Genomic DNA, 11323 nt, shown 5'->3' on the forward strand with positions numbered 1-11323 from the left:
ACAGTATCATACTGTCAGTTTGTTCACAAAACATTGTTGACCTGATGCTTCCTAACCATTACAGTATCATACTGTCAGTTCACAAAACATTGTTGACCTGATGCTTCCTAACCATTACAGTATCATACTATCTGATAGTTTGTTCACAAAATTTTGTTGCCTTGATGCTTCCTAACCATTACAGTATCATACTGTCTGATAGTTTGTTCACAAAACATTGTTGACTTGATGCTTCCTAACCATTACAGTATCATACTGTCTGATAGTTTGTTCACAAAACATTGTTGACTTGATGCTTCCTAACCATTACAGTATCATACTGTCATAGTTTGTTCACAAAACTTTGTTGACTTGATGCTTCCTAACCATTACAGTATCATACTGTCAGATAGTTTGTTCACAAAACATTGTTGACTTGATGCTTCCTAACCATTACAGTATCATACTGTCTTTACCGTTTAATCTTTATTTATACTGGTGTGAAATATTTATTATACAGTATGAGAACCAAGTTCAAATAACTTACTGAAAAATGATACATTAACATTTCATCATACAAGTCACCAGAGCCTTTCCCAGACTTTAAGTTGACATAAAGACACAAAATACATAAACTTTCTCCTCTCTAACTACGTCAATAGTTGTCTATTTATGTATATTCTCCACTTTATCTGGTGCAAAAAGAAGACCTATTGAAATGTAATGCAACAATGTTTTGTGAACAAACTTTACTGCAGCTGCGTAAACTGTAAATAGTCACTAGTAGCTTAGCAGTGACATCATACACAATTCATGGGAGACCTGACAAACTTCTGTAAGTCTGTCTGTGATATGAATTGTTTTGTCACTTTTTATTAAAGACTTCAATAATACATTAGACATGAAACTGTTGACACAAAGTTGACTTTGGGGGAATTCTTGTCATCTGGAGAGAATATTGATCAACTTTATCACATGGATGTTTTAAAATGTGAGGAATCAGTAAAGGTTATAGCCTTTCTTGATTTGCAATGTGTTATAGAATTTTTGTCTAAGTTGTTTCTGAATGAGTTATAAAGTGCTCAGTCATTAAAAGTGTGAAACAGTTAAACCAAAACAATCACATTTTATGGTTTAAAAAATTAAAAAACTGGTTCAAGAAAGAATGTGTTATTCGGCTAAGAGATTTCTGATGTCCAAGAAAATGATCGAGTGTGATGACAAACCATTCATGCATGTTAGTGTGACTGAGCAATTAGAATAAGTTTAAAACACATTGAGAAAACATTTTTGTTTACTATGTAACCAACATAATGTATTTAAAATATATTTTTGGATAAAGAAAGTAGTCGTTTTCTGAATTATTGATATATAATATATGACAGTGTGATATGATTGAAATGTTTGAGTTCTTGTACAGCACTGTTAATGCTCATTATTACTAAATTTGAATACAATATTTTATATGAAAACCATACACATGTTGTAAGAATACAGTTGTATTGTTGTTTTATAAAGATAACTGTCTTTAACAGGTAATGGAGATAACAAATAGATCGAAGGATGATGCCATTATTGCTCTGCATGACAGTGATAATGATCCTGACAAAGCCATTACTTTGCTTTTAGAAGGTGTCCAGAGTGAGGTAAAACTTTATTATAAAATTTAACATGTTTCAGTTTTACAGTATTTTAAAAACTATCCAGAGTACTCAAATGTTGATATTCATATGTAATTATGTACGTCTTAAATTTCTTGTTTTATTTAATAATTTAAGGTTTTTGAGGACTTTACTGACCTAAGATGCGAACAGACAAGGGCAGTATATGCTATGTTTTATCACCAGTATAACTTTGACCAAATTGACCCGAGACTTGAACAATGTGCATATGGTGGTGTTGTTATTATAACTTTGACCAAAGTGACCCGAGACTTAGACAATGTGCATATCGTGGTGGTGGTGTTATAAGACCCAGAGGGACTGAGGGTTAAACAGTGTATACAAGTGGTTCTGTTATTTTACTTTGACACAAAGTTGCTTGAAATATGTCAGGGAAGACATATTGTCTCAAGTAAGCAACAAGTTTATCACGAGTTAGAATATCAGAGATTATAAAAGTTGAGAAAATATCCATAACAATTAAACTAACTGGACACATTATCCTTAGATATCCTTCTGGGGGGTCATCTCAACAGTTACAGTTGTGCTAATGAGGTTTTCTGGTTTAGCGTATATACAGTTATTTTGACTAATTAGTAGATTATCAGACAATATCTCAGCTTAGTCTCAAGTAAGCAACAAGTTTATCATGAGTTAGAATATCAGAGATTATAAAAGTTGAGAAAATATCCATAACAATTAAACTAACTGGACACATTATCCTTAGATATCCTTCTGGGGGGCATCTCAACAGTTACAGTTGTGCTAATGAGGTTTTCTAGTTACTAACTGGACACATTATCCTTAGATATCCTTCTGGGGGGTCATCTCAACAGTTACAGTTGTACTAATCAGGTTTTCTAGTTTAGCGTATATTCAGTTATCTACCTAGTTAAGCACAGCATCTTTACATTTCTTCCTGTGTTCTTCACTTTGCTCTACGGTTTCCTTGAGGTCTTGCTGTTAACTAAAATAGGAGAAGCCCGTGAAGGTTAAAGGGAACGTGTGGACTGTATCCAACCAGTAAGATGGGTAGTTGTGTCCGTGGTCAAAAATTGTATAAAAAATACTATATAATGAAGTTTATGGTTGAGGAGATCATAATATAAAAAATCCTTTAAACTCACAATTTGAAGATTCATAAAATTTTAAATGTGGTGTTTTTGTCTACATATATAAAGAAGTCTTTTGGTGATTTGTAGGTGTTGTTGAAGATTAATATAACTAGAAACTGATAGGAGTCCCAGGTGTTCTTACTAAGAATGAAGACTGGTTGATTATCAAAAGTTATATAATATTGAAATGCTTATTGTAGGTTTGTTTTCAAAAACTTCACATACTTTGAAATCAGTTTCATGGAGGATATTAAGATCTCCAAAGGAATACTCTGATATCCTTGTAACAAGAGTGAATATGGATTTTTTTTACCCTAAATAATTTTGCCTTTTATTCTTTAATTTAAAAATTTACAAAATTCTACATAAGAGCAGTAATTACAGTATCATTTTTACATTTTGAATAAATGACTTCTTGAAATACTCCATTCCAAAATTTCATTAATCCTCTCCCAGCAGGCTCGGCCAAGTTTGTGACCCCAATTCACCTTTATAGTTTCCATAGTATAACTTCTAGTATATTTTGTGTATAATCATGAAATTTCACATGCTTTCAGTAAGCAGTAAGTCTTTTGTAGACAAAAAGAATAATAATTTTTAATGATGTATTTCCACTAAAAATGTCTGTGAACATATGGAGTCAAAGTGTTGACTCTCTTGATTGCAAATTGTCAAATTTGATTTGTATGATCTCTAAAACTTTATATTTTATCTGTTATTTTGTCTACCCTAAATCTGTCAGAGGTTGGTCAGTTTGACTGACCTCGTAACCATCATAAAAGAAAAAGAAATAAATCGAAATTACCCTTTTTATTTCCATCTAGAATGACTTTAAATTGTAATATGAAACAACATTTGTTTATCCCAAATAGCTTTAAACTAGTAACTGTCTCTACTTAAATTTTATTATTTTATTGCCATTTGAACTGTATCTAACTAATATTACTGCGACATAAGTTGTAAATCACTGGGTGAGTGTGTAGCTCATGTTACCCCTATTGAATTATGTAATGCAAGGGCTACTCTCTAGTTGCTTGTGAGCATACCTCATGAAAATTTTTATTACTATTTATTTTACCTAATCTAACCCAAAAGTTTCTAATTTTTACATTTTAGTTACTTTTATAAGAATATATAAAGGAAACACATAAAAACAAGAAATGTAGTAACTACCTAGGTCTTTATATTTTTTTAAACTTAACCATACTTTTTATACTAATAGGGCTACTGCACTAAATAATTTTTATTTAATTAAATAATGCACCAAAGAATACAGAATAATAACATGCAAAAAGTAGACAATGTTATATAACTATCACAACTTTTCTAGCTTTCTGCTTGCAACAAGAGCTGTTAAAAATTCAGCCAAACTCGTAAACCTGTTTCCTGTGCAAATAAAGTTTTAACTGGAAGCAAAATAGACAATTCTCTGTACAGAAAAGAGAGTAATATAATACTTTGTTCTGTAAATTAAAACTTTTGCTTTCTATTGGTTATAAATAATATAGTATTAAATGTCGAAGAGAACTATTAACAATTTCTGAAAGAGAGAATGTGACAGGTGGGTGTGGCAAGAGGGGTCTGTTTTTCTAGTTTATGGCTCTGTAACCAAATAAGATTGATGTCTGTAAAAATTAAGCTTTGCCCGAGCGATGAGAATATTTTAACGAGTAATTTACATTGAATTTTGTACTTCAGTGGGTGGTAAATAAATCAGAAAAGAAGGAATACCTAGAGAGCAAATGTCACAATTGTCCTACTAGGAGAAATTGAGGATTTTTTTTTCTAAGTATTGCCTAATAAAGTACTTTAATTAAATTTTGAATGTAATCCAGTAAAATCTTGTGACATGTGCAGAAAAAGGTGCCTGTATGAAAAGAGTTAAGCTTTATGATCACATCCTCAATTCTAGTTTTAAAAATCCTCCCAATAGCAGATCAGGCACAGTTCGAGTTGTGTCATCTTGCACGTACACTACCTTACAGTTGTGGCATTAGACTGATATTTTTTAAGAATTAGTTTTCTCTGTAGCAGTCATGGTTTTAAATTTGTTGTTACACAAAGTGTGAATTTATTTGCATAAAGAAAATTTATGTAAAAGGTATTAAGCATTAAATAATTGACTTACAGTTTGAGATTGTTCAAAAGACACTTATTTGTGTGGAGAACTTTAAAATATAATGTTTGCTTAGGGAAAATGGGAAACAACTGGCAAAAAGAAGAAAAACCGGCAAGTTTCAGCCCATAAACCTGTGGAACATCCTGTAGCAAACAACACTAGCCCAACAAACAACAAAGAAAACAGAAACAAAGGAGAAAAAAGTAGAGATAGAGAGCCCAAGGAGCGGGATGGATTTCGAAATAGAGGGCCACCTCGCTTGAGTAGGATGGGGGGAGGAAGAAATTGTGAGTGACAATAAAACATTGTTACCACAAAAAATTGTCTTTATAATATATTCAAATTTATCAGTAACTAGGTTTTATATATATAAAAATGACTTTAAAAATATTTTTATTTATTTATTACTGTTAATTTAAAAAAAAGAAATAAAAGCATAAAAATACTGGTTTTGTATCATCCAGGATACTTTTCAGTTTCTACAATAAAGCTTTCTCGATCAAGACCTACTTAACCCTTTTAAGATGGGTCACAGCTGAAAGGCCATGTCATCTCATTTGTTGACTCACATTCAAAATTTTATGGAACTACTATTTCATTAATTTATGTCAATAAGTTTGTTATCAAACTGTAAATTATAATTCAAATTTTAGAACTATACATTACTCAATTTTTTGATTTAAAAGTAAATATTAAAAAAACACAAACTACAATCATTTATCCTAAGTAGCTCTAAGTTCGTAACATTATACATTTATTTATAATTAAATTTTATTGTTTTATTGGCCTTTGAACCGTGTCTAACTACTATTCGTGCTATTATAAATTGTAAATCACTCTGGAAGATGTAAGGTGTAGAAGATTTCTTTAACATTTGGTATTGTCATTTTTAAGAATACTTATGAAGTTGTTACATGGAAGCAGCATTTAGAAACAGAAATGATACAGACATGTTTTTATAGGGTGTAATAATGATACTGACATGTTTTATAGGGTGTAATAATGATACTGACATGTTTTATAGGGTGTAATAATGATACTGACATGTTTTTATAGGGTGTAATAATGATACTGACATGTTTTTATAGGTGTAATAATGATACTGATATGTTTTTATCTATAAAACATATCATTTCTTTATTACACCCTATAAGAAACATATCAGTATCATTATTACATCTTAGTGTAATAATGATACTGACATGTTTTATAAGGTATAATAATGATACTGACATGTTTCTTATAGGGTGTAATAAAGAAAATGATATGTTTTATAGAGTGTAATAATGATACAGACATGTTTTTATAGGGTGTAATAATGATACTGACATGTTTTATAGGGTGTAATAATGATAGTGACATGTTTCTTATAGGGCGTAATAAAGAAAATGAAAAGAATGAGCGTAATTTAGAAGATGGAACGTCAGAACATAACCGTAGACTGCGCACTGGAAGTGAGTTCTTAACATGTGCTGCTGTTTTTTAAAAACAATTATATCATTGAAACAGCATTATTCCTGCCCAGTATAAATATATTTTTTTCATTAAACATGTGATTGTAGATCTGTCGTGTTTAACTTTTTTCTGCCTTGTATATCATATTTTGTTAAGAGTGTGAATGACATTAAATTTTAAACAGTTTTCTCATCTACTACTCATATTACCTACATCCAATAAAATATGGGTAAACTAACAAAAAGATGTAAACTGCTAACCCTAATTTATATTTTTGCCCACCCTCCATTAAAACTGAGAGATTAATGATATTTACTAATTGATGCTCCCATCAGTTGATTACATTTGATTAATCAATTGGTATAGTGTTTATCAAACCATGGTATGTAAAAGCAAAAAAGAAGATTGCTGCCAGTCATTTATTTTCCATCAGCAGCTCAATAAGAAAAAAGTTAGGAGTAGATGCTGTCTGACAGTTGACTTCTGTCTTGATTGGGGTTCAAAAATTAAAACAGACAGTATCTACCATAATTTGTTTTATTTTTGAACCCCAATCTAGACAGAAGTCAACTGTCTGACAGTATCTACCATAATGGACAGTTGACTTCTGTCTAGATTGGGGTTCAAAAATAAAACAAATTATGGTAGATACTGTCTGACAGTTGACTTCTGTCTAGATTGGGGTTCAAAAATAAAACAAATTATGGTAGATACTGTCTGACAGTTGACTTCTGTCTAGATTGGGGTTCAAAAATAAAACAAATTATGGTAGATACTGTCAGACAGTTGACTTCTGTCTAGATTGGGGTTACAAAAATAAAACAAATTATGGTAGATACTGTCAGACAGTTGACTTCTGTCTAGATGGGAGTTCAAAAATAAAACAAATTATGGTAGATGCTGTCAGACAGTTGACTTCTGTCTAGATGGGAGTTCAAAAATTAAAACAAAGTATGGTAGATACTGTCTGACAGTTTCCTTCTGTCTAGTGGGAGTTCAGAAATAAAACAAATTATGGTAGATGCTGTTAGACAGTTGACTTCTGTCTAGATGGGAGTTCAAAAATAAAACAAATTATGGTAGATGCTGCTAGAAGTTTCTCCGTATGACAGTTCAGAAAGAAGAGATAATTTTATGGAGGATGCTTGCCAGACAGCAGTTCTAAAACTAAAAAAATTAAATATATCATCTGAAAGCTGAATTTTTTTCTCCCTGTTTATTTTCCCTTCCTTTCTTATTTATGTGGATTATTTCTAAACCACACTTCTCTCATAGTTGTCGCCTCTCAAAAGCTTTTCGTGAACACCTTCAAATAATCTGTTATGGTTTTATATTTTTAATGCTACATAAAGATAAAAATCAAATTTTATTGTTTCTGAGCTGGTTTGTTAATTTTGGTGTAGTGATTTTTTTGACATTTTAGTTTGCTTTAAAAAAAACTTTTTATTTCGGACCAGTAATATTATTTGATGGACTTTGACCTTGCATTACTTGTGAGATTAATGGGGGAGGGGGGGTTGATATAGCTGTAATTAATTTTTAAAGGGAGTACAGTGGTGACTATAAATAACATGTTGTGAGATTAGTACTGTCTACTTGTGCTAGTTATCATAAAATACGTGGAGTTCTGTTTCAACAGAGTAGGCCAATGCATGATAACCTGTGATCATGTTTCGCTGAGTCAGTGAGTATAGACTTGTATAGCACAAAGTTGTATCATGTAAGGTTAGAATTTTATAATGGGTAAATGAACATCATTTGAAAGTATTGTTTACCACAATATTATTAGTTATGATTACAAAGTAGTGAATTTTAATGACTTCTCAGGACGTGGAAGGGGCAGAGGAGGAGGAAATCGGAGTAGAACATTTCAGAATCAAAAAATGGGTGGTGGTCTTATTGATACTTTTCCTCAATCGATTGACACTTGGACCAACATCACAGCTGAACAAGCAGAGACAGGGGGTGGAGGAGATGCTACTATGTCAGTTGGTATGTTGGATGTGTTTTAAGAAACAATGAAAAATGCTTACTTTTTTGTGGAGTTTAATTACATTTAATTTCATTTGTTCTTTAGAGATTTTCATATAGTTCTTATTTTATGAAACTGTAACCTTTATCTTTATCTAGTAACATTACACCAATAGGAGCTTTAGAGCTGTTCACAAACACGTTTTCTAGCAACATTACACCAATATGAGCTTTAAAGCTGTTCACAAACATGTTTTCTAGCAACATTACGCCAATATTAGCTTTAAAGCTGTTCACAAACATGTTTTCTAGCAACATTTCACCAATATGAGCTTTAAAGCTGTTCACAAACATGTTTTCTAGCAACATTACACCAATATTAGCTTTAAAGCTGTTCACAAACACGTTTTCTAGCAACATTACACCAATATGAGCTTTAAAGCTGTTCAGAAACACGTTTTCTAGCAACATTTCACCAATATGAGCTTTAAAGCTGTTCACAATTACATGTTCTTTAGCAATATTTCACCAGTATGAGCTTTTATCATCTTATTTCAATCTCTTACAAATTTCTGCTATACTGGAAACGTATCAGCTTCATGGCATGTTTAGGTCAGCAGCCTATGGCTTCTCATGGCATTGTACCTTGACAACCAAACTTGAGAAATAGTGATTGGTTAAAAAAATGATATAACTTTCTATGAATTCAGGAAACGTACAAACTTCTGAATTCATTAGGAGTGTGTGCTGAAATCAATCATAATCTGATTTGTAGAAGTATTTTAATTGTACAGTGAAATGATTAAAATAGTTATTGAATGAATTTAACTTTTTAATCTGTGAAAAAATAACTGCAAGTTTATCTTCTACCATTTTTATTAATTCAGTGGTACAGTCAACATATTGATGGTGACTGCACCCATCTGGGTGTGAAAGACTTAACACATTTTCCTTTTGAAATGGTGAAGAATTTAGGTTTAAAGCTTGGTAAACTTCATTATTTATAGCCATACATGAAGATGTTTTTTAAAAAACCTGAGTGTTTTCTATACGAATTCTGTAGATGATCTTACAAGGTTTCTAATGGATAAAAAAAAGGTGTGTAACTCTTTGAACAGATCTTTTCCTTGAACTTGCAGGTAATTGGTCTGATATTGCTGCAGTAGAAGATTGGAGTGAAGAAGACTGGACAGAAAGTGTAAGTAACATAGAGATTTCATCATGTTTAGTGTTATCGGATAAAGGTTGTATGTGCATTAAGAATTTGAATGTAGACATGGTTCTAGTTATATCCTGGAGTAATATGGAAAGTGCTAGATTAAAACATGTTAGTCATATCGTAGAGTAATGTGGAAAGTGCTGGTTTAAAACATGTTAGTCATATCGTAATGTGGAAAGTGCTGGTTTAAAACATGTTAGTCATATCTTAGAGTAATGTGGAAAGTGCTGGATTGAAACATGTTAGTCATATCTTAGAGTAATGTGGAAAGTGCTGGATTGAAACATGTTAGTCATATCGTAGAGTAATGTGGAAAGTGCTGGATTGAAACATGTTAGTCATATCGTAGAGTAATGTGGAAAGTGCTGGATTAAAACACGTTAGTCATATCGTAGAGTAATGTGGAAAATGCTGGATTAAAACACATTAGCCATATCGTAGAGTAATGTGGAAAGTGCTGGATTAAAACACGTTAGTCATATCGTAGAGTAATGTGGAAAATGCTGGTTTAAAACACGTTAGTCATATCGTAGAGTAATGTGGAAAGTGCTGGTTTAAAACACGTTAGTCATATCGTAGAGTAATGTAGAAAGTGTTGGTTTAAAACATGTTAGTCATATCGTAGAGTAATGTGTAAAGTGCTGGATTAAAACACATTAGCCATATCGTAGAGTAATGTGGAAAGTGCTGGATTAAAACACGTTAGTCATATCGTAGAGTAATGTGGAAAATGCTGGATTAAAACACGTTAGTCATATCCTGGAGTAATGTAGAAAATTTTACATTCCAGCAAGTTCTTTCATGGAGTTGTGTGATGAATGCTGGGTTCTAACATGGTAGTCATATCCTGTAGCAATGTGAAATATGTAACATCCGGAAAGTTTTGCTAGAGAAATATGATAATATATTAGGTTCTATCCTGAAGTAGTGTCAAAACATTCAAGATTTCCTATCTTTGAGTTTTGTGAAAAATGACAAGTTCTATCAGATCCTTTGCTGGGATTGGTGTGAAAAAATTTAAGATTACAGCACTGAAGTCATAGAAATGTTACTTCTAACAGTTGAAGACTTTCTTGTTTTATATGAGAATGTTTGTATATGTCATACATTTTCTTAACTGTCATTTTTCTAAGGTGATTAATTTAAATGTTTCCAGTAACTTCAGTATGGCTGCTGTGGTGAAATAGTTGTATCTGGTGTTGAAAAGCTAAATCTTCACAAATTAACTACACCCAAACACCATAACATTGATATCTTTATTCTATGGTGAAAGTACAGGATAATGGAGTTTAAAACTCTTGGACAAAAAAAAAAAAGTTAATGTGTTCCCTTTTTTGAAGTTGTATAAATTCAACAAATATGATGGTAATATGTGAACTATCAATAATAATTTGACAAAGGGCTTTATCTATGTTTCTGTGCTTGTAACCGTTTTAACCCTTTTCATACTGATAGTTGTTCAGGCTGCTTGTGGTGTATGCATGCAACACAGCTTATAAAACTCAATGTAAAATAAAGTAGTTTATTTCAATAATTTGTTTACTCAAAGATGGTATTTTGCATAACCAGATGTTAATTCTTTTCAGTTAGCTTGGTGTTTGTTTTTCATCTCTTTGATTATTCAGCTGATGTTTAGTGTACTGCCCTCTTGGAGTTAATCTAGAAATGTGCTAATAACTTGGGATCTGTAGTGCTCTATAGTTGAGAATACTTTGGGATCTGTAGCTGAGAATACCTTGGGATCCATAGTGCTCTGTAGTTGAGAATACTTTGGGATCCATAGTGCTCTGTAGTTGAGAATACT

General features: G+C 31.8%; 1 protein-coding gene across 4 annotated transcripts in view; it reads left to right on the forward strand.

Moving 5' to 3' along the window:
• The window catches only part of LOC106473990 (ubiquitin-associated protein 2-like), a 23657-nt gene that overhangs the window by 7544 nt on the left and 4790 nt on the right, over nucleotides 1-11323 (forward strand). For all 4 annotated transcript variants that reach the window (XM_022402376.1, XM_022402375.1, XM_022402377.1 and 1 more), the window contains exons 4-8: nucleotides 1515-1625; nucleotides 4948-5161; nucleotides 6248-6328; nucleotides 8157-8321; nucleotides 9440-9498. In XM_022402376.1, coding sequence (XP_022258084.1) covers nucleotides 1515-1625; nucleotides 4948-5161; nucleotides 6248-6328; nucleotides 8157-8321; nucleotides 9440-9498 — 630 coding nt within the window. The remainder of the gene's footprint in view (nucleotides 1-1514; nucleotides 1626-4947; nucleotides 5162-6247; nucleotides 6329-8156; nucleotides 8322-9439; nucleotides 9499-11323) is intronic.

The sequence above is a fragment of the Limulus polyphemus genome, unplaced genomic scaffold (assembly GCF_000517525.1).
Source record: "Limulus polyphemus unplaced genomic scaffold, Limulus_polyphemus-2.1.2 Scaffold6704, whole genome shotgun sequence".
Taxonomy (NCBI): Eukaryota; Metazoa; Arthropoda; class Merostomata; order Xiphosura; family Limulidae; genus Limulus; species Limulus polyphemus.